We start from the raw sequence: 25,031 nt of genomic DNA, 5'->3' as shown, positions 1-25,031 counted from the left end.
TACCAGTGAATAGTAAAAGAGACAACCTGCACCTGTGGGATTAGGTGCAGCAGCAGGAAGTAAGAGCACTTGCAGTATATAATTAGCAAGGATTTTTTTTTTTTTTCCCAAACAGCATGTTCATCTTGCCAGGTTAACTAGTGATTAACCCTAAAAAAGAATGTGCTGAAGTCTACACCCTTGTTTAAACTCATTCACTTGCCAGCGTATTCAGTTACTTGTGTAACCAGTGACAAAGTAACCCTATTTACAACTCTTCATTTCCTGGTATTTTATTTGAAGTCTTTGTGTTTCCAGTTTCTCTATTCATCTCTTTGTTTGGTTCTCTTTCATTTTCAGATAGGCGAAACATCTTGTCTGCTCTTCTCAATAAACCAAATCTACAATAACTTGTTATCTATCATAAAAAAAACCACTTTTTTTACTTGGGGAAGTTTTCAGATGAAATACCTTTTTTTATACTTATCTAGATAAATATACCTGGTTAAATTCTCCTCCCAAAGATGCACAAATAATTCTCTCCCATTAACTTCATCAGATGTTCTGCCAGAGATTCAGAGGAGCAGAATTTTCTATTTTGGGTACAGAAGTGGAGACTGAGTTGCCTAAGTGTGTCCCTCTGACAGCTACTTAAAATACGTCTCCAATTCTATTAGTTTGTCTTTTAAGGTGCATCCAATTGCTTAATTGATTGGCTTGTGGGGTTGTTTTGTTTTTTTTTAATTCTTTGTTAGCTTACAATTTTTCTGAAGTTTAATAATTGGAAATAGTAGAGTTAATGTAATACATAATCCCCCTTTTAAAAAGAAAAAAAAAGTTAAAACATGGCATATATAGCACTAAGCCAGTTTTAACTTTTATAATAGCTTTATTTTCTTCTTTCACATGTTTACAGAAAACAAGTAAGTTCAAGGCATGCAATATGGAGAGATAATGAAGTGTTTGATATGCTGCTTATTCATTGAGTGTTTAATGTGTGTTTTGGCCACCACAAGCAGAGATGGTTAGCTTGCTGTGATTTTGGTGCGTTTTTTAAATAGTCATGCCTAGAGTAGTGATAACTACCTTACACAGACATATTTCTACTGTAGGCAGACAGTACTTAAAAGGAAAATTATTTTTTTCCCACAGCAATTTCAAAGGTAATTATCCTGCGCACATTAAAGAAGGATGAAATGTTTTAAAGAACTGTAATTCTAATTGGTAAATGCCACCAGCTGTTGCAGTTACTCTTACTTGTATATATTCTTTTAATGATTACACTCCTGTGCCACAAGCTACATGAAAATATATTCACTGTGTGAAATTCCCATATGTCACAGCTTCAAGACTAGGTAAAAACCTCAGAGAAAAGAGAAGAGTCAATGCTGATCAGAAATGTTATTTTTCTAGCTTTGACTGTCTGCAAGATTAACAGCTTTTATTGAACTTAGTAAAATAAAAAGATTGCATGAATCAGAGAGCTGTTTGGTTTTAGCATTCAGTGGAAGATTTATTTTTACCTTCAATATATTTCTTCAAGAACTATAATCAGCCTTCAATTTGTTAGATGATCTCCTTCACAAACCCCACCCCCACACCCAGGATTTCAAATTACTTTCCCATTATGTCTCCAATTCCTATAAAGTGCTTAGCAAGTTTTAGAAAGTACATAAGGTTTCAGTGTTAGTCTCTTATTTTCTACCATCACAAATGAGTATAATAAAGGAATATATAGAGCTTTCTGCTTTAAAACTCCTAATTACTTTATGATTTAGTTTAATTTAAAACCATTTCTGTTATGTTTATTGAGGAAGGCATTTTTATGAATGAAATGTATTGATTTCCATGAATGAGGGTTTCCAAAAAAAAACCTGATTAATCTATTGTAATCTTACATTTTTATTTTTATGCTTAGGATGAAGGTGTGTAACTCAGATGTACATATAAAAGGTTCTGCTTTCCTCTTTAAGTTTTATGTAGGCGTGTACATATGTGATCATTTTTTTAAATGGGCTTTTTTTGCCTCTGGAATGACCACTCTAAATGTGCAGGAGCCACTGCAGTTTTTCAGTGTGAGTTTTGGAGATGCTGTGTTAAACCAGGCCATGATTCCACACTTAACTGTTGCTCTTAAGGAATGAAACTGCCATTGATGCACATGTATAAATGAAAAAGAAAATCTTCTTATTTTGGATCATAATTCTATATGTGTCTGTGGCAGATTCAGGAAAAAAGAGGTGAGGCCTATGATCCAGGTTGCTATGATTCATAGCAATTTTGAGGGGAGAGTGCTCTCATCCTATTGTGATAGCAGTTTCTGGACAGGTGCTAGTTTGGCCATATTGCACCTCTCCTTCCTTCTTGTGCTCAGACCTGTTTATAAACAACATATATGTTACATATAAGATAATAAGGAATGAGAAAAATTAAAAGCTATCCACTTGTAGACTAAAAAGCTTTAATGTAAAATTACATGTAAATATTTTAACTATGTGAGCATGTTTATGCATACAAACCTTTTAAATGTGCTATATATTTTACTTTTACAGCTTTGCACGTATGCTGTTTTCAGACAATAACAGCTGATGAGAAATAGGGATGGCTTATGCCTGGGAATTCAGGGAATGGGTATAGCTGCTTTCATCCTCCTTCCCTGGAGCTGTTAATTATTCTGTACAGAATCAGTCTTAGCCAAATCTGAATCCTGTGTAGATAGCTTCATGCTAAGGCTTACTGTAAAATTTTATAAAACTTAGTCTTCTTTTGCATTCCATTAACTTTAAAAACTATTATTTGTGAGCAAGTGTTACTTTTCCAAATTTGCTCACACAGTGGGCATTTGCAGAAGACTTTCCAAAGTGTTTATGTTCTTGGTTGCTCTTAGAGAAAGGTGAAAGGTGCATATGCTGCCAGAAAAGGGATGTTGTAGGCTGTTAGGAGCTTTAATGTGAAAAAAACACAAATTTTGTGGCTAAAGTGGTCTAGAAGTCCCAGCTGGGCAGGAGAGGGCAGTTTCAGCACCTACTCTGGCTGGTCTGCCATAGTGTCACATTCACACAACATATTCCAGGCTGTCCCATATTTGGGAGTGTGATACCAAAAGTATGCCTACTCTACTATTCATACAGAACATTCTGCTATTGATATAGAACATAGATTGGTATAAGAAGGGAAACATTGCAGCCCTTTCTCCTTCCCTAGTCATCCTCTGAACTGATCGTGCCAGTGAAACAGTTTCCAAAAAAAATAAGGTTACAGGTCTACTCTCATACCAACCTTTTTATGCCCTTGCTTTCAGGAAATGCTTGTACTTAGTTTGAGTCAAGATTAGTAGAAGCGAATCTCAAACACAACATTCAGCTCTACATCAGAAGCAAATTGCAACAAATCTCAGGCAATGCAAAAGGAACTGAATGTGTTTTTTAACCATTTTCTGAATGCAGTAGCAGGGTCTGGACCTTGAGTAGTTATGAAAGCCTCACTAACAAAAAAGATGTCCCAGTGTGCCATTTGCCACATAAACAGAGCCAAGACTTCATTTCATTACATATGGCAATGTAGATTTATGACTCAAAGCATCCATAAATTATAACACGGAGAACTTTATTCGTAAATCCTTCTGAACTTGATAACTAACCCAGAATTCACACAGATTTAGTAAATACCATTTATATATGTGTGAACATTGTAACATAATCTGTTTTCATTATGTTTAAGTATTAACTTCTTGTAAGTCTCAATCATTGTGTTGTCTGTCTCTTTCCCTTCCCACTACTTTCTCCCCTTACTTTATGTCTCCTCAGAAACCAGGGATGGATCTAGCAGATACCTACATTATGTTTGTTCGACAAAACCAGGATATACTTCGAGAAAAGGTCAATGAGGAAATGTACATAGAGAAGTTATTTGATGTAAGTAACTACCCTTGCAAAGCTTGCTGGTATCATTATTACAGCAGAAGGGATAACCTGCATTTTAATAATCTTCAACAAGCCATTCAGATATTCTTCCCTGTTGATAAGTTTTTCTTTTGCTTTTTATTTACGATATTCAGCTGTGAAGAATGGCCTTTCTTTAAACATTTTCCATATGAAACTTTTAAGGGCTAGAAGGCATTAATAAAATTGTTAGAAGATTATTATTACTTGAAGTAGTAATTTTCCCACTGTGAGTTTTATTCCGTCTTTTGATTTTGCATATGTTAATGGAGAGAATTGAATTGCTGTGGTTTGTGACTCCACTGCAGACCTAATTTCCCTAAATAAAGAACTTGTACTTATCAGTGCCTGCTCATATACAGAGAGAGGCTAGTTAGGCCAGGTACATCCATGGGTTTGACTGGTACTTTTGTGGAATGACTTAGAATTTTGTTTTATGGATTTTTTAGTTTGAGACTTATAATTTCTTAAAGATGGCCAAACATTTATTAAATGGTTGAACTTGATTTCAAAATTCTAATCCTGCTTCTGCAAGTTATGAATAATCTTCTTCCTCATCCTCAAAGCCCACACATTATTAGCCAGCCTGTAGCTCCACAATAATTTCCCTCAGCTTCAATACTATCTTCCTCAGCCCCCCTCCACTCATTCCTTTGCCCAGATTCCTCCTCTTTTTTTAGCAATTATCACCTACTCAACCAAAATTTTCCTCATAAAAGGCTCTCCTATAAGGCAGCTAGCAACACTCTTTGGTAACTCTGCTCATTCAACTCCTGACCACTAATTTAAGTCTGGTATGTCCTTTATGCGTTGTCTGAAGGATCAGCGGGAGGCAGCTGAAATTGTACTTTCTGTGTAAATTCAAAGCACTACACATGTTAAATATGTCTAAATTAAAGGTTATTTTGTTATAAACTTGGATCAGTATATATGGCAATGGTGTCAGTTGCTTTATAATTATGTAGGAATCTGAACTGGGAAAGAAGTAATCTCTGGCACCATGCAATGCAATTTATTACAAAACAAATTCTGGAACATAATACAGACTGAAATGTATTTATTTGTATGTCATCTCCTAAGTATTTTAGAAAGCTTTGCTGGCACTTTCATTTAATTATGCAAGTTACAGCAAATGTTTTCATAACAGCAATTCACAGCCTTTAGTGTGACATTGCAATTGTGGCAGTCACAGAAGGTCTCATAACGTAGACTCTCAGCCATGGTATGTCATGTCAGTGTTTGTTGTTTGTTAGTCTGGGTGGTCAAAATGAGACTTATCTCTCAGATTTTATATTTCCAGACAGTCCTAGGCAGCTTTACCAAAAAAAAAAAAAAAAAAAAGTATCATCTGTTGTAATAAGCTAAGTGCTAATATGTGTGAAAAGAATGATTTTATAAAAGCTTTGATGCCCTGCAGGGGTAGAAAAATTATCATCCATCCAGCTGGCACCTTCACAAAGTACTAAAACCGTATTAGCAACTTCTGCTTCAGTTTGCTGTTGCACTGAATCTGCAAGCATGTGTTTCATTTTCAATGTTCTGGTTTTTTATTTTCTTTGGGGTTATTTTTGCTTATGTTGTAATTTTATGTATGTTAATAAAATTACGTGCCTAAGGCCAAGTCTAGCTCTCACTGGAGAGACCACGTTGACGTTGTTGGTGTAGTGGGATTGGACCAAGCCTTAGGCTGTGTCCATAGCAGTAAATGGGCCAGGGCCTGGGCACAGGCCTGAGTACTAGCAGGTGGTCATCCCTACCATTAAGTCATCAGTAGACTGCCTGTGTGATTTTGGATTAGGTCAACTAATACTAACCCAGGGACAGAACCTCAATATAATTGGGTTAGCATGCATTGAGGACCTTTTCCAAGTTTGATTTCAGCAATCTAGCTTTTCAGCACAAGAAAATCTCTCTTGAATGGAAGCAAACCATGCCATAGCACTCCTGTCCCCTTTTACTCAGTAGTGTGCATTGTATGCTCTCACGGCCAATGCTTGTAGCTGTAAGGAAAGAAAAAGAATAATATGGTAAGTATTCTGTGCATCAAGTACCTGTCTGTATATTTATTTTTATTCATAAGTGGGGGCTTCACATTTCTACATAACATCAGACTAGGAGATGGACAGAATTGGCAGGGTTTTATGTAACAAGTTCAAGCCATACTATGTATGCAAGAAGTGGTAGTTATAAATACAGACAGGATAGGGCCTCAGACACTATTTTAATTCAAAAAATGTGTACTTACAAACTATTTATGCATGTATCTCATTTACTTTATTCAGGGCTGTTATATACTGATGGCTATTACAGAGACCAAGAGAACAGGATATGTGTCATACAAACTCATGTACACATCAGAAGATCATTTAAATTGAAAAATAGTATTGATACAAGTAAAAAGAGCTGCCAGTGGGTCACAAATACCTTAAGGGCAGAAGTTGGAAAATCTTCTGTCTGAGAACTCTCAAACAACTGAGTAGACAAAAAATGTGCATTGTTTTACAATAGTACTTAATAAGCCTAGAAAAGCACTACCATGCTATACAGGATTTGAAAAATTAGGAGAATGGAATTTAAGTTTGAGGTATGAATCTTTACATGTCAGAGAGGCTCAAATCTCCAGGGGACTTGAAAAGAAAACCGGGCTGCTAATTTTTTCTGCACTGTTTTTAAACCATGTAAATCATGCTGTTCTTCAGTACCACTGCTGATCATGCAGCAGAACCAAGGTGGGATTGCTGTCTTCCTTTCTCTGAATAACTTGCTCCTGCTAGCACAGTTCTCTACAAGGTCAGTGTACTGTCTTCTTGTCCTCAAACTTAACCACCAGATTTGCAGTTACAGAGTTTTTTGCTTGGTCAGTTTGTCAGAACCATTTAGGACATTTTTACTTCTTTTGTGGTGTGGGTCATGGTCTTCTTCCTAAAATCAGCTGAGAATTTTACCTATCAAATTCCTTCCTGTCAGAGGAACTCAGGACATTTATCTCCTACTCCTATGCTGTAGAATCTTATAGTTGTGGGGTTTTAGCTAGCTTAATTTTTTGGTTTTTTGTTCGTTTGTGTTTTTTTTAACACCGAAGATCTTTAAGAGCACTGGAAAGATTTTGTAACCTTTTTGTAATCCATTTTGTGGATGGTCTGCTGTAGGTCGGTGCTAAGTGTCTGCTGTGTGTTCATGATTTCTGCAGGCTTAATTTAATGAATGATCCATGTGATTCCTTACCACTGAAATAAACTAAGGCAATGAAGTTACCTTGGGACAAGTTTCTCTAAAGAATCAAGTAAAACAAGCTTTGTTACCATTTATGCTGCAGTGACTCAGGTAGATTCAATGTATAACAACTAAATCATGGAGACGGGCACTACAGTGCTTGTTTAATTATTACAATTTTGAATTATGATTAAAAGCATCACCCACTGAAACATTTTTAAGTTTAATCATTTAAATCAAGAACTCATTTTTAGAAACAATAATTAGTAAAAGTTTTAGAAGCAAAGTTGCGTTGTTGTTTTTTTTTTTCACCAGTGCTTGAAAAATACTTATTTTCAGAAAAGGCTGTAAAAGTAGCAGTTGGTAAATGGAAAATTTTATGAAGATAATCTGCTTGATGGATTATATAAGAACATTTGTGCACCTTATCAAAGGACAGTGCTGTGTATCCAGTCACAAAACTAACAGATGTTAAAAATATCCAACTATGAAATTCCCATGGGGTCTGGTTCCACATTATCAAAATCAATGGGAGTGTTACCATTAACTTCAATAAAAGCAGTGTTTTTAGTATCCATAAATATGCCAGGTTATCATCACTGACTAGACTTAGAATCATGTTTCTACCTGGATTTTTAAGATGGAACTAATAAGTCTTCCTACTCTAGAGCATTTTAAATTAAATTAGTCTTATAAGTTAAAATCTTTCCTTTAAAATAAATTGCATTTTGCTAATGAACCCCAGAATTGAGAAGATAAGTCATTTTGCATAAAACACTGCATAAAACATCAATGCAATACTTACTTTCTCTAGTAATATAAGGTTCCTAAGTGCCCCTTGGGGAGATTCTCGCTTTCTTGTACATGTTAATTGCACATGAAATATGAATATTCTTGTCTGAACACAGAAAAATTTCATTTCAAACATTTTTCTTTCAAAACCCTTCTCGGATTGTTTGCCATTAAGATCATTATCTTATAGGATACATTTGTGTTAGCTCTGTTGTGAAAAACTGAAAGTGTATTATTCCAATTTTATCAAGACTATATATGCAATGAAATCTTTATGCAATAATTGCTTCTTTGAGAAATAAGGAATGGTTTGAGAGGACAGTTCTAACACATCAATGTTTTGCCAGTGGTACAACTTAAAAGTTTTCCTGTTTTGAGGGCTTTAATTTCTGGCAAAGCTGTGCACAAGTAAGTGTACCATAGGTCAGCATCAGCAAGAAGGTCTCTTCACTACCTTGTAGAGGATGGCACCTGTTAGCAGATGTTGACTTTGGCCCTGATTGTCCATCGCCTACGGGTATTGAACTGGTGTGGTGTGACTGAGCAGTGCTGTTGACTTCACAGGGGCTGCTCACATAGGTGAACGTCCTCAGGGTGGTGTCCTCATGCAGGGTAACAACTCCGCATGCAGTGTAAGAGATGGCAACAGCAGGGAACTCCTACAACTTCCTTTGGACTGCAGGAAGACTGGACGTCTTTATGAGCACTATAAATTCTTAAGCATTCCAGAATTACCTACCTGCTTTTGGCTTTCGTATTTCAAAAGTTCAAATGTGATGTGATACTTTTGTTCTGTTGATAAAAATGCTTGTGTTTTGTCTGGAATGTGAAGTAAATGCTGCTAGTGTTCCTAAATCACAACCATTATCATCCTTTTCCATTAGTAGCAGGGATGGATGATTTAAGTTCAATGATATACTAGAGGTTATCTGAGTTAGTGATTATTCTCCAAAGAGTACTATGTCGTGTACTTCATTCTATGTGTAAATGGAGACATGAAATACTCATCCGATTCATTTCTGTTTGCCCTCATATCCGCAAGGACATTTTTAGCAAATGCTTTCTTCAATTGCATTATTTCTCTTCAGTTTTCTGACCTTTTACCAAAAAATGCATTTAAAATGTGCAAATGCTTCTTCTCGCTGGCGAGCGAGTTAATCTTCAGCTGGTGTGGCACAGCTAAGAGGAACAGTCATTTTCAGTGCAAGTTTTCTGTAGTGCCAACTCCTTGTGCTGTCCATGTCTACCTCACAAGCACCATTACTGTAGTATTTAGTATTGAACAATGTTTTTCTAGAAAACTTCAATTGTGACTTTTTTTCTCATTCTCAAATTGCTTCCTGCCACGTTAATTTTAATAAGTAATCTTTGCTTTCATTGTTATGTAATTATTTGCAAGTGTGTGATTTGACAAAAGATCTACTTTTTGTTCTAGATTGTATGCCAAGACACCTTTAGCAAGTTGAGACTAAGTAGGACTAGTTAAAGGCCACATTTGAATCAAAAGCTGTGTTTGTATTAACCTCTGAGAAACATGATAGGACCGTGCCTAATTACTTAAAAGAGACTGAACAAAACTGGATTGTAGCTTGTTGATCTCCTTATTTCTTTGATAACTCAGAATAATCTTCAAGAAATATGTGGGCTTCTTTCTCAGATTCTTGAAATTTGATCACAGTGCAAAATTGTCCTTTGGCACAAACCCAGAAATACACATCTTTGCATGATGCACCTGGACATATGTGGCAGGTCTGGTAGAATCAGCTAATTAACAACACAGGCTTAAACAGGCACCTCATCTGGCAGTGTAGTTAGTTGCCTGATGGTGCTCAGCAGGATTTGGTAGTGCTTTTTATTTTTCTATCCTAATGGTCTGCTGCCCACCTAATTTTGCCTTATTGTCAGCCACTACTTACCGCAGCTTGAGGCCCTCCCAGGAGGCTAAATTATTATCAAAGGATTAGGGAGATGTAGCCTTGCAGCTCTGACATTTCTGATTACTTGTCTATGCCAGAACACTAATTAGCTGTGACTAATTAAGAAAAATGTTCCTGCCATAGAAAACCATTTAAAAGAACTGAGAAGTAGAAAAGCAATTGAAAAGCTGAGCAGTGCTCAGATTTGCCGATGCTCTTTAGATTTTCACCAGTCTTAACTCACCTTTAATTATGTCTAATATTTTTAGGAAAAATAGAAAGCTCTTGATATGAGAACCACTCTGCAGTTTTCTCTTGATCTAAAGACATTCCTGTAATTTTAAACCAGTTTGTCCTGCCTTTTTTGGTGAAAGAAAGAATTTTAAAGGAAACTGTAGGAAGTGTCACCAAATGTGGAGTGAAAAAGTGAACAATATTAACATGCTCAAATATGTTAAACTATTCTGCAAGGTGGAAACAATATCTTCCAAATTTACTGTTCAAAATCTTTTCAAAGTTTACCAATTATTCCTGATCTTTTCAGGTAGATTACCCCAATTTCTGAGATAGAAATCTCTATTAAAAAAAAAAAAAAAAAAGAAACACAACAAACCCAAAAACACTAAACTAAAACAAAACAGTTCATTTGAAAGCTGAAAAATGTAACCTCCATCTGATTTCATATAGTATACAAGTTTTGCTTGGGTTTTTTTGTTTGTTTATTTTCTGGAATATGCTGAGAAAAGGAGTGCCCACTCTTGGAGGGTGCTGATTATGCTGCTGTGAATTCAGCAAAGCTCAGTGCTGTTGAAGTCAATAGGACCACAACACACTTAAAGCAAAGCTTGTGTTTCAGAGTTTGCTGCTTCAGGATCAGAATATTCAGCACATTGTAAGCTGTTTTACACAGTAGCTGAGTGTTTTCTCTAGAAGAAACGATAAGACAGTGTCTGGTTTTGATATGTTTATGATATGCTACATTTCTCCACTACTTCATGTTTAAAGCCATTTTTAATTTCTGAATTTCCATCTTGTTGGATACCAAACAGCTCAAAAAATATATAAAAAGGATTTTCTCATGACATGATGTATCCAGTCTGCATTTAGTATTCATGGAATGGATGTCTGACACCTTTTTCACAGTAATTCAATCATATTATTTAAATCCTCCCAGCAGGGGTGTAAGAAATTATGAAACAGATATTCTGATATCTTGCTATAAGAGATCTGTGAGTATAAAGGGGAAAAAGAATTATTTTTCAGGACACCAAACTTTATATCCTACTATTCAGAATTTCTTGTGCTGTCCTACATCTCATTTCGCTGACTCATGTGAGCAGCTCACTTTTTTGAAGGAAAAAAAATATATATATATAAATTGCTGTAAAAAGGCAATTTAAAATGTTCATCATGAGTCAAAAGAGGAAGAAAAAAATCCCAAACTCAAGATTTGAAAGCCCATCTGTTTTTTATTCTGAATGAATTCTATCAGTCAGGAGTTGAACTACCAAGAAGTTTTTTCTTGTTTGTTTGGGGAGAGGCTATAACATTGGGAGCTTCCAGTACAGTTTCCCCATAGACATTTCTGGTCTGTACTGTTCATTCATTTATTTAGCTTAGTTAAATGCATCTATCCATCACTCACAGTATCCATTCACTAAAAACAATAACAGTTCTGTCAACTAAAAGAGAACTCCTTCCAGCATCCAGGCACAATTTAGTCCTTTAACCTTTTTATCCTGCTAGGCACAAAGTAGAAGCATCTCATTCCAGGCACAGCATTTTTTCTTCTTACCTAGATGGCTTGAAATGTGTCTAGCAACTTAATTAAATCAATTGAGCGTGAACAACTATAAAAATATAAAATAGCACTGAAACATTAGATGAGTCTATCAGTGAGTGTTAACTGTGGCTGCAGCTTTCACATTCTACACAGTCAAGAGAAATCAATAAGGATTGTACCATTTATATTGTCTTATCTAATGTTTCTTCACCATGAAGTGCAAAGGCACAAGCACCATCTAGGGAATATTGATTTCTTGATGTACTGTAATTCACACACATATAAACAGCAGGAGAACCTTGTGTTTTCTCTAACCTTACTTGCGGGTTGGATATTTATACTTGAATTTTATTTGGGTCAAACTTAGTTTAAAAAGGAAAATCAAGCAAAGCTCTACATAAGTGTTCACAGACACACAACTGTTGCTCATTTTTCAAGAAAAATAGTTCCAGAAGTCATAAAGGTTAATCTATTTTTACTAGAATGTGTGTGGAATAGCAAAAAGAAGTTGCTGTACTGTAAATCAAAATAGTACCAGGTGAGGATGCTGCAGAGTGCTCTGGTGAAGTTTGAGATACATCAGGGGAAAGAGCTTCTTAACCTGTTTGATCACAGAGAACTGAAGCTTTTGTGCTGATTTAAATGTTCAAAGTGTGGACCTATATAGAGTATCTCCTTTAATGATTTTCAAGTGTTAAATCATACGTTTTCTTGATTTACACAGCATTGACTATGCTTTGTGCTTACACTGTTCTAAAAGTGTTTGCAATGTGCAGGAAAAATGGCACAAATAATTAATAGAAAAATCAGCTTTAAAAAACCCCACAAAACAACAAAGCAATGCATCTGTAAAATCTCCATAGCTGAGATGGGCAACAGGGTCAGAGATGGAAAGGGACACACAAGGCACCTGCCCAATCCAAGGACACTTTCTCCAAAGAGATGAGGGGAGGAAAGAAGCAAGAGGGAAGCAGGAGGCTGGACCTGTGCTTCACATTAGTGCTTCTCAGTGTGGTGCCCAATCAATGTGGCATAGGAGAGGAGTGGCTACAGCACTGTGCACCTCCCTATTAACTTCACAGCTGCATCCAGACCTGTCATATGCCACTACAATAACATACAGAGTAAACAGATGACAAGTCAAGATTGCTGAGGCAGAGAGAAAAGAACTGCCTGTAAATACTCACCCACAGGAACCCAGGATGTTTTAAATACTCTAATTAAAATATGTACTTCACTTTGTTCTGCATGGAGCAGGGAATGTATATAGAAGACTACAGGACAAGAGCTACTAACATTGAGTTAGTACCTAAAAGTTACAACATGGATTTTTAGCCCAGCTTTAGTCTACCTCAATTTTGATACAAGGTAGAGATATTAAGAGTACAGTCATAGGAGAGATGCAGCTCACAGGAGGACTCTGCTACCTCCCTGAATCCCCTCTGCTGATGCCTCACTCCAGGGAGTCCCGGGGAGTCCTGGATGACTGGACAAAAGCAGACAGGGGTGTCTCAGTTACATGCCTTAAAGGCAGAGTGAACCTGGACCTAACTGATGCTACCCCTGCATTTAGGATGACTGCTCAGTATTTGTGCAGCTAAGCACATTGCTAAGGTTTGTAAAAGTAGTTCCTGATAGCAGGAGGCTGGTCTTATAGCAAGTAACAACTTGGTCATTTTGCCTTATATTTAGTTGTCTATTTTGAGGGTCCAAGCTGGCTTTCCTTTCAAGGTCACACAAATGATATTCCCCGATCTGTGCCTTGGAGGATGTTTGCAGATATACTCAAATTGCAGGACAACACACCGTGTAGCCAGACTGACAGTGTTTGCTCCAGAGAGTTCTAGGACCAGAATAATCTATGGAAGTACTGTTCACAGATGCACTGCATATCCAGAGTGGAGTAGGAAAACTTTGTGCTGTTAGTCTCTCACAGTCACGAGCACTATGTTAGAACCTAGTGTTTAAAGTTGGAACAGCAACATTTCATATGTCCAGATACGGCAGGATGTTATGCATGTTTAATTTTGCAAACTTCCAGTTTCCCAAGGCATCTACAATATGTGAAGAAGCCAGAAAACAACAAAGGCCACAAACGCTATGAAGTAGCATAAATATTGTAAATTGATGTTTAGCAACCAATATATAATGCAGGGAGAGACAAGTACTATGTATTTTGTATTAAAAATAATATGTAATGTCTCCATATTAAAGGATATTTACTAGGACTGGATGAAAACTAAAGCACACTAAAGTATCCATTCAGATTTAGTATTTGTACTGATTGTATTCTAAATGTTTTAAATTACAAAGATGCATCCCTATACAGTAAGTATATAGGAAGTGAACACGTCGGTTCAATCAGTATTGTTCAATCAGTACCCATAAAATGGAGAGACAATTCTATCTCTCAGCACAGTCATAATGTCAGTAGTTACCCCCATATTCATTTTACTATGAAATTTATGCCATATACATTTTTTTCTCCAGTCATAGCAGTGAATCAAAAGGTGGAAATTTTTTCATGTTTCAGAGAAATAATACAAACTTCTTTGATGTCCTAAACAAAAAGGTTACTAGCTTACAAAACCCAGAAGCATTAAGGTAGCTGCAAGAATAGCCAGGCTACAAGTGTACTTGAAAATTGTATTGTATCTGGAGATGCTAGAATTTCTATTTCTACAGTCAAGGGCCAGCTAACTGACCATTTCTGCCAACTGATTCTTAACATCTCTATTGTAGGAGCTCATCTCAATAACATATATTTCTCTGTTGATTCAGAATAATAATGTTGAGACAGACAGACAGACACACACACACACAAAAAGCCACTTTGCATGGACTTCCTATAAAGAAATTCTGGATTTTGGTGAGAATATTTTTTCAATGTAAACATGTAAACACTGTAAACTTAGGTCAGCTTTTTATGTGGTGCTACTGTGAGGCTATGAGAAGCCATGTCCTTGTGGGGTGTCACAGAAGGACAAGGGTTGTCGGCTGCCATCATGAAGCTACATGGAGCTGATAGCAGGATGGGAAAGCTCTTGCATGAGAGCTTTCTCTTCCCTCAGCTATCCCCAGCTTCTGTTCCTTCATTTTCCTGGTCAGTGACACTGTTGTTCTCACTGGATATGTGTCTCGATGTGCCTCACAAACCGATGCACGTCTATGACCAGAACAATCTAGAAAAAAAAGAGTCACTGGGGAGATAATTTGTTCTTCTCAGGGGACTGAAAATACAGGAGGGAGTGATGGGAGGGCACTGTGTCACTAGTTAACAAGTTCCATTCTACATCCATTAGAAGAAATTGATATTTTAACCAGTTCATAAATTGCCTGTATCAAAAACCAGAATTTTCTAGGTTGATATACTAGATTTTCCGTTTATGTCTACCTAGAGTTGCCTCAACCTTCAAAGGTTTCTCAGGCTTTTTTAATCAAAAGGCTAGCCAAATCTGAGGGAAAAGCATAAACATCTTATGGAAAGTTGCTTCATGGTTGCTTTTAGTTTGCAACTAAATATTTTTCACTTCTGCAAAAATATTAAGGTATTTTGAATGTTAATTACTTCTTCTGATTTGATTTCTTATTTTGGTGTTCCTGTGTGTACACACCTTGTGATCTATCATGATGGGATTTTTTCTGAAGAGTTACTAGGGCTTTCCAGCCTTCAGAAGACTACATGAACTTGTCACTACTGAGGTAAAAATCCTCATTTAAGTGGGTGGCTTCTGCACCTAAACTTGAAATATAGCTATAATTTCTAAAACTCAGAGTATTTTCAAAGACACTACGAATAACACTTGTTTGCCTAATTAACATTCAACAAAGGAAGTCAGTAGAATTATTCATATTTTACAAAGAGGGAAATACATTTTGAAACTTAAAGCAGGAACTGTTTTCTAACTTTTGCTGTTTTCATTTTTCTAGAAGAACTTATTTATTCTCTTGTCATTTAAAACTTTTTTCAATTGTTCTAAAAGTTCCTTAGCACAGCTACCAAAATCTGGAAACAATGCAGTAGCATTGCCCTTTAATAAAAACTGAGCATTTTAGCATTTAATGTTGAATATGCTTATGGTATTTCTTACATATTTTAGCTTATGCTGCCTTTGATGTGCGATTTCTTCAGTAAGAATACCTTCTGTTACTGTTCCTGGTTGAAAAAGTAGTGCTGGAAGGAGTAAAAACTGTCATTGTCGTCTGAGCAACTCAATTCCTGATCAACAGTGCTCTAAGCGCTTTGGTAGGAAGATAAAATACTGTTCCCAGAAAAGCTGTTCCCTTGCCATATTCAGCAGAAAAAGCATTTTGACAGTGCCAATTTATCAAGAGCAGGCAAAATATAGAAACTCGATGGGGTCTTGTGTCTCAGGCATTAGGGATACCAGACATAGAAGGACTAAAGCATTGTGTATTCTTATGTATTGAGCCTCCTTCCAGGTGGCAAACAGCTGCACCTTTTTATAAAACTTCAAAAATAAATCTGAAGTGCTTGCTTTCAGCCGGTAAGTGTTACATTTAATTGAACCATTCTGCAAATGTTATAGCTCAGGCACCCAGAAAGATGGTGAATATTTAATATATTTGTTTTGTATTTCCATCGGTCAACAGAATAATGAAATTCCTTAACTACTTCTCTTTAACTTGCCTGAAGAAAGCATGGTATGTTGCTAAATCGCTTTTCACTGGCCCTGCCGAGAAACAACTTTAATCCTTGTTAGAAAATTGCAGAGTCTGGGCCTGACAAAGAACTCATGCCTGGCGCATTGTGAGCGCTGGGAGCGCGGCAAGGGGAGCCCTTTACAGCTGCGTGCCTCCAGCCCGCCTCAGCTGGACTATTTAGGCCAGGAGGTTTGTCAATTCCTCCCAACAATGGAGCGAGTTTTTCAGTGCCTGTAGCCGCGCCAAGCCCCGTTGGGGATCAATGCTGGCCATTCAAGCTGCACCCTCTTTCATTGCTTTGGTTTGTTAATTTAAGACTAAAGGTCCGCTGAGGGGGTTTAGGGTGTTTAAGAAAGCTGATGAACTGTTTAAGAAATCTGATGAACTGAGAGCGTTTATAACCCTGGTGTGGCAACTATTGGCACTGAGGGAGCTGTGTCCTTGTTGACCCTCTCGTTATTAAAAATGCACAAGTGCTGCGCTTCTCAATATTTCAACACTCTTTCATTGTCAATACCACCTTCTGAGCCCTTCAGCTTGTTGCTTGCTCTAAAGATCTTCTTAGATTGGGTTTGAAAACTTCACCTTAAACACTAGATTAGACTGATGTTCTGTTTTCCGTGCTCCTGTTGATTTGTTGAACCTTCCCAGGGCTGGAAAGCAAGTAGCAGCTTGATGGGGAGACGGGCTGCTAATATGATTTACCAGTCTACAGTCATGCACAATAAGTGTGAATAAATACAGGGGTCTCACAGAGTCAACCCTAGCCTTTCCTTTTCTCTTATTTTTTACTTTAAAAGAGGTATCTCAGGAAAATGAAGTGAGTAATGCATGCCCTTACAGGAGCTGGATGAGCGATGAATAAGAAGGGGGGAAAGAAGGAGGCAAACACGTTTTTGTTAAAGTGGTTGGCTGCTGTTATGTGCTGATGTGAAAAAAATATATAACAAACACTTACTGCCTTATTCTCAACAGCAGCAAAGAATAGGGCACTAATACCATATCATTGACATCTGCAAGAGTCGTCCTTTCAGTGCTATTGTTAGTAGCGGGAAAGTGAGTTTTTCTTAAAAGCAGTTAGAAGGATTTTTATTTCATTATTATTACCTAAAAACTGTGTAATGTCAGGATCGTTATCTAATCGCTGAAGCTCCTGAGTTTACAATGCATTCCCATAAGCCACAGCAGATGCATCCCTGCCTCTAACCTGCTCACGGTTGTCAAAATGTGTGGCCTTGGTTTCCACCCCTGAGAGGCATTTTCAGTGCTGTGCATTTTAACAGGCTCCAAAAGAAGCAATGGGGAAATATTTATCCTTATTCTTATGAAGTCCAGCAGATTTATGTTTATGCAGCTTCTGCCTATGCTAAGTGCTCAAAACTAGTGGGTATAAGGCCAATAGTGAACAGAAATGCTATTCACAAGTACCTCTGGGAGGACTAACAATATACTGGGTGTGATTGACAATTCCAAATAAGAATACATCTTTTTCTAATATAATAGCAGTCATACTTTTCCTGAACAATGTATGTTGACAAAGGAGCAAGTACGATATTATAATTGCACAATCCCCAAATTAAACATTTTAATTGAAAGTTTAGCATATTAAAACTAGTCCAGAAAACATTTTATACTGCTTTAATTCACAAATTTGAGTAGCAAAATTAATTCACTCAATTTTTTTTGCTTTGTTTTCCATATACGTGAGCACACCACAGATATGTATAAATAGTCTTATTTTTACTGCATATATATATACTCCATATTAATTAAGTTACTTGACTGGGCTTTAAAACATGTTTTGCTAGAAAACTTGGACAAGGTCTATTCTCAGTGATCTGGTATCATTCAGTGGTGTTGCATGGGGAAACCAATCACTGAATTTTCAATCCTATCTGATTTGTTCATGTGAATAAGTTTCATCCCCTTCTGTTTTCTACTTGGTACAAACCAAATACACTGTCGATGTGTTACTGGAATTTTTTTTTATGGTGGAAGAATATTGGCTTTCAGAAAAATGCTACTAAAATTATTCTCTCTGCTATGATTATGTTCAACAGTAACAAATACAGTTTGAGTGGTAATATAAGAATTGGGCTCATCTACTTACAAATAACAATAAATATTCTGGGTAGAATGCTTGGCATATGAATTGTTTTGTTTATTAGATCGATAGAGTTCTGTGAGTGAATAAGATCAACTGTATTTTATTTTCTAGACATCTGTATACTTACAACACCTGTCATCTAGTTTACAGATGCCACTTAGTCACAGCTCTGTCACATTAAAAATATTTTACAGGTACTTATGAAGGAACTCAAAACCAGCATGAATGTTTGGAGCAAAATAATGTAAATAGTATAAGAATGTCATGCAGTGATAAAAAAACATTATTTTATGGATACCTAAGAAGTCCCACATTTAGTTGAATAACTCAGACTACTTGCAACTATGTGCGTTTTGTGTGGTGTTAATTCACTTCTGGAAAATAGTAAATTAATAGGAGAAACTCTAAAAAAATGTAAAAGCATTTTCCCCCAATTATTTATAATTAAAATGAATTTTAACACATTAAATAAAATAAATTGAAGTCATTATATTAAAATCTTATTTCAAAAATACGTGATAGTTAGAATGAGTTTAGAATGTGTCCTCTAAGGAAAAGGTATTTACATATAACGTATGTATTTAAAGCTTTTGCCAGAGACCTTACATTTTTTTAAAGAATTTTAGTTTTCTGTTGTTATACCCAGTAGCCAGTAATTTGTCTTCATTTTTGCAATATATATTCTCCTTTATTTATTAAGGTAAAGATGGCTCATGAGACATGTTAGTTAGATCCTTCAAGTGAATTTCTCCACTATATTTACCTTGCCTAACATGCTGCATTTTCAGATACGCATGATGTTTCCTCTCTTTGCATATCTGTGCATCTTGTGAAGACACAGGAAATTATATTAGAAAATAACTTGAGCCTGTTCCCTGTGGGGAAAGAGGCTAGAAACAGAACTACCATGAAAACTCTTCTAATCTCTCACTGCTAAAATGAAAAAAAAATCCCTTCCTTTTTACAGTTTGACTAAATGACATGTGGTTGGTGTCTTACAGGAGGGAGAGGAAAACTGCTACGTTGAGTAAAATCTCTTTTAATCCAGTTAATATGAAAGAACTAGAATAGTAGCTATTTGGATCTGAGCAGTTTTTTTACAGTAACACTGATACCAACAGCAGAGAGCTTTTTCTTACCTCATGCATTTGTGCAGCTTTGAGTGAAAACATACTCATGCCTGAGACACAAAAAGGAAATAAGTTATTGCTGTAATTCTAATTAGTAATTAACATAAAACCTTAACATGTATCTTTTGGGAGGGGTGGAGTGGTGTTTTGGTCATACTTAAATAATTTCCATGGATTTCTGTTTGTTGGGGTTTTTTTCTTTTACTTAATACAGAAGCAATTTAAAAGAAAACAGCAAGGCAGACTCCATATTCTAAGTTTGGTGCCCATTTTCCTGTTTGGATTGGAAAATCTAGATATTGCAAAATCTCTCTCAAGTTGCCAGATCTGTGTTTTTTCTCTTGCTGTTTTAGCTGTCAATTCTCTCGTGTAATTGTGTGTTCAATATCTGTTCTTACTGACAGAAAGCAAAGCGCGTAGCACTATTTTGCTTGAAAATGTTCTAAAAGAAAGATAAAATGGTATATAATTCATGTAAAGAGCAGTCTAGGTCAAGTTATTTGGTTTCCTACTGACCTATGCAATTTTCATAACAGGAAATTGTATCACTGTTGACATTAAGTGCTGATCTGTGATCATTTCAAGGTGTTTCATTGCCTCTCATTTCCAAATCTGTTAAATGAATACTGCAGTCTGGTGTTTGTTGTTGGGATTTTTTTTCTCTTTTCAGCAATGGTATAGCAACTCCATGAAAGTCATATGCATGTGGTTGGCTGATAGATTAGACCTTCAGCTTCACATTTACCAGCTGAAGACTCTCATCAAGATAGTGAAGGTAAATAAAATGTGTTTGAGTAAGACTGCATTGTACAGAGAGAAAAGAGATGGAGTATTTACATGGATAATTCCCTACAAGTAAAAAAAATATAATTCAAATGAAGTTGCAAGCTTATGTAGTTTTGGGTTGGGGTTTCTTTTTTCCACAGGAGTTGCAGATTCAGGAATATGATTAGTTTATTAAGTCCTCTAATGTTAATTATATGTGCACAGGTAATTGTCATAGATTCTGAACTCAGTGACAATTATAATTGTTCCAAGGGATTTTAACAGATTACTGCTATCTGCACAGCAGTGTTGTACAGTGTTCCTAATACATTATTGTTTGTCACTTTACCAATTTTTTTTTTACCTTAATGATTGCAATATCATTTTTTCTCCATTTTCCCTCAATCTCCTAAAAAGTAATTATTGTCTCTTTTTTATGCATGTGTGACTACTAGGTTCAATTGGAAAACAATATTCAACATATAAGAAAACATTTTCTATTCTTTCATACTGTGGGATGAGTATCAGTAGAAAACCAGTCCCTCTAGTCCAGTCCTCAGTCATTTACACTGGACAATGTCAATTACATCTGAGCAAAGTGTAAAATACCATGCAATAGACAGTTATGGGTTAATCTACCATAAAAAAAAAATCATCCTACCTCCCTTTCAGGTTTCAGTTAATACCCTTAGGGAAGAGACAGAAAGTCATTTCAGATTTTATTCCTTTAATGTCTGTCTTGTTTAACTCTGAACATTCTTGTCATCTGTATAAGTGTGGAATAAGAAGCACCTGTTGTCAATGGTGATCTTGATGTTTTCAAAATATTTTCTCATTAAGTTCATGCAAGATGGTAAAGTCAGAAGTATTTAACTTGTGGGCACTAGAATTTCAACTGCAACTTTCAGGATTCAATAGTTGAAAGGAAAAAAAAGAGAGAGATGCAAGAAAACAGTCAGAATAGTGATGTCATCATGGCTCCCTGAACCACCCAAGCTTAACTTTACTATTTTTTACCTTAACTGATTTCTCTGGGAACAGGATTTGGCTCTTAATTATATTACGTGCCAATATGGTATAAGCAGTTTGCTATTTGTGGTTGACGTGAATGGCTCTTGTGAAAGATTTCAAGCTCTTCTCAAGTGAAGGTAATCATCATCTGGGGGGAAGAAAGTGTTACAGGAGCTAAAAACCCAGTGCAATCTAAGAGTGGGAAGACTAAGTCATACCGGTTCAATGTCACCTGGAATATTACAGGAAAAGCCTCCTACAGAATTGAAGTTCAGGTGAACCAGCCTTCCTTCTGCAGCCTGGCACATTGGTTAGCCTTGTTTGAAAAAAGTAGCTCCTGCTGGCAATGGGAACACACCAGCTGCAGCAGGAGCCTTCCTGTGCCCATACAGCTTGTTTGCTTTGCATGTAAATTCCAGATGTGTTGTTCCATGGCACCTTCTGTGGGTACAGAAGATTGAATAAGATGATGTAAATCATAAAGGTACCAGTCAATGTACTGGTAGATAGAAAATCTTGTCCACCTGTATTTTGATGGTGAACATGGCAGAACTGGAAAAACTGGAACTCATCCACTGTGAGGCTGCTGGGAAATAAGAAACAATAATTCAAGTAGAGTGTCATAAGAAGCTTTCACTGCCACAGCCCAGCTGGGAAGGGGCATGTGGGGAGGCATGGTTCCTCCAAACTGAAGAGTGAATGGGGGAACTTCTCTGCTTTTGAAAAAAATGAGAGGCTATGTTGCCTCTGTCATTGCTTGGAAGTATTAAAAAAAAAATAAATAAGTAGGAGGTAATTTTTAAGAGGACATGGTAAGAAATAGATTATTCTTTAATGTTTGGATGCAGCAAAGGTAATGGCTTTATTTAGAATGAACAGAAGAAGAAAATATTGCTTGTTCCCATTAAACCCTGAAGAATGTTCCCATTAAAGACTGAAGAATGATGGTATAAAAGATGTTTGAGGCACATGAGGGACATGACACGTCATGAGGCAGAGGGACTAAAGAGGACCAAAAATCAAGAGGAAAGTTAGGGAGAAATTAAAAATTAACCTTGGAAGTGAACATTATTATCCTGCAAAAGTATATCAGGAGAAGAGCAATGACTGAGCCCCAGAGTGCTGGTCTGAGAATGGGAGGAATAGAATGTAAAACTCAAAGAAATCGCTGTAGAACCTGTTAACAACATAAAAGGAAATTGAATGCACAGTGTTATAAAAAGGGAATGCAATGGTGACACTTGAAAAAGACCAGACAGGGTACTCACAAGAGTGCGTGTGCAAAGCATAAGCTGCATCTATTGACTCCGAAGTTGACCTGTGAAAGTCAAATAAATCTCAGTTGCAGTGATTCAGGCAAAGTTTAAATACTAATCACAGTGACAGAAAAAATTCTCCCAGCTGAATGTTACCCTTTTTGAGAGGTATCTTTGGCAATTCTCTGATGTATTGAGTGAAACAAGATCAGCTCTTCTTTCTTTTCTTTAAGGGTTGTGCACCATCTCCTCCAGCAGAGAAATGGGCCTGATAGCCCTTAATTATTTTCTGTTTTCTTTTTCCTGTAGTCTCTTCCATAAGCATTGGGAACTCATAATAACAGTGTACACAGAGTGGAAAACTAGCTAGATCAATTTGTCTTTCTTAAGCTTTTTTTAGGCTAACTTCAGGAAATATTATTTCAAATGTGTTACAACTTATAGAAGGTAGAGTAGATGATTTTCCATATGCTGACTTGAACATAGCAACCATGAATAAAACAATTCCACTCAGAATTCTTACTTGATAGAAAGCCAATGAAGAAAATCATCTCTTCTGGTTCATAGGAAGGCTATGGGAAACAAAACTTTCTCAAGTGAAAAAGGGAAAGATGGACATGTGAGTCAGAATGTGAATGACTTAGAATGTAAATTAACTGACTGAAGTAGTCACCTGAGAAACATTTACATTATAGAGATCATAATCTATATTTGATTTTATTTTTCCACATTTGGCATATAAATTTAAAGATAAATGCAAATAAAATTGTATTATGGGGAATGAGTAATTTATGTTTTCTCTGAAATTACAGTGCTACCTGTAGCCAAATACATATTTAAATACGCAGTTAGAAAAAATCCATGTTCATTTCTTATTGAATAAATGAAACAAATGGAAGTTATTGAGAAACTAGCGTACAGTTTTAGAAATGTAGCACAGCACACAATCTCTTAAAGGAATTACTATCAAAGTGTAGCTTGTAGACTCTCTAGAGTTTACAGAAACCTCATGCAGCACAGAAACTAAGACCACAAAACCTTCAGCCAACTCTAGATGATATGTCCTTAGCTGCAGGGAGGGGCAAAGCTGTTTGCTGCAGCTAGAAATGGCCAGGGTGTAGTGAAAGACTGCTCAGACTTGCTCAAGTCCAATTGAAGATGTTTTATGTTTGTTGCAGAAAACCTACCGAGACTTCAGGTTGCAAGGTGTGTTGGAGGGAACGCTGAACAGTAAAACCTACGATACCATTCACAGCCGTCTGACAGTAGAGGAGGCCACAGTCTCAGTCACAGATGCAGGAGGACTTCAGGGCATTACTATGAAAGACAGTGATGAGGAGGAAGGATGATACTATTTCACCAAGCGTTTGGATTTCAGGGTGATGGTCTGAGGGTGGGGGTAATCTTTGGCTTGGGGTTTTTTTGGTAACTTGTCCTTGTGGTTGCAATTAGAGTTCTGCCTTATGATATAGATGCAGAAATGTAATTTGCTCCATTAAAAAAAAAAAAAAATGTACAAAGAAGAAAGTAAGTTTATCAGAAGAAAAGTGCCAAGGACTTTTTGAGAACAATGGTTGTAGCTTATTTTAATGTATAGCTTTGCTTAGGGCTGCAAGAACACTGGCATGGAGTTTGAGTTCCACTTGTGATTTCATTTCTCTCCCTTTTGTTCATTGCCATTTGTTCTTGTATCTCCATCAGATATTGATGTCCTGTGCAGAAAACACAATGTGTGCCTCACTTAAGATCCAACTATACAGGAAATCATTATTGGAATAAGTCAGTGCCCTAGGTAAAAAAATAGTGTAATTTCAGGATTACACTTTGCTTACCTTTTTTTTTGCTTAATTTTACATTATTATATGATGTGCATTAAAAATTTTAATCTTGTTTTTTTGTGGTTTGAGGTTGGTATGTAAGTAGTAAGACTTCAAGGACAGTCAAACACATACAGACTACTTAGGAATATTGTTGTGTCCATTCATTTTGCAAGTTTAAAGATATCTCATCATGTTGGATGTCACTAAGCTTGCCATCAGTGTTTCTGTTTCTGTGAAAAAATTCAGGCAATAAGAACACATTTTGTTGTGACCACTTCTGTATCTACCCAAGTTTGTATAGAATTCTACAATTAAAAGATGTTTTCAATATTTCAAACCATTTGAGCTGCTGTATGATTTCTCATTATAAGAAGTTTTTTGAAGGATTAGTACATTTAGTTTATATAGTTATTTATAGCAAATATATTAGTACATTCAGTTTATATAGTTATTTATAGCAAATATATTTCTTTTGTAGAGTTGATAGAGAAATAAATATAGAGAAAAGAAATATCGAAGGACATGATGCCTTGATAAAGAAAACAAACAAACAAACAAAAACCCTCTCACTGGCAGATGAACAGACAGTGCCTGCTGCCCATTTTTCTATGAGCTGGAAAGAATTCAAATTTCCATCAGTCAGAACTCACACA

The 25,031-nt window shown here is 36.3% G+C and overlaps 1 protein-coding gene across 1 annotated transcript in view; it reads left to right on the top strand.

Annotated features, from left to right (window-relative positions):
• The window catches only part of CADPS2 (Ca++-dependent secretion activator 2), a 220,420-nt gene extending 196,045 nt beyond the window's left edge, over nucleotides 1–24,375 (top strand). Inside the window, exons 28-30 of the mRNA XM_010004331.1 lie at nucleotides 3,786–3,893; nucleotides 20,197–20,301; nucleotides 23,737–24,375. Coding sequence (XP_010002633.1) covers nucleotides 3,786–3,893; nucleotides 20,197–20,301; nucleotides 23,737–23,907 — 384 coding nt within the window. The 3' untranslated portion in view covers nucleotides 23,908–24,375. The remainder of the gene's footprint in view (nucleotides 1–3,785; nucleotides 3,894–20,196; nucleotides 20,302–23,736) is intronic.
• The last annotated feature ends 656 nt before the right edge of the window (nucleotides 24,376–25,031 follow it).

Source organism: Chaetura pelagica, unplaced genomic scaffold (assembly GCF_000747805.2).
Source record: "Chaetura pelagica isolate M959 unplaced genomic scaffold, ChaPel_1.0 scaffold68, whole genome shotgun sequence".
In the NCBI taxonomy this organism is placed as follows: domain Eukaryota; kingdom Metazoa; phylum Chordata; class Aves; order Apodiformes; family Apodidae; genus Chaetura; species Chaetura pelagica.
The sequence above is the reverse complement of the archived record's forward strand: the minus strand, read 5'-3'. Positions and strand labels throughout refer to the sequence as shown.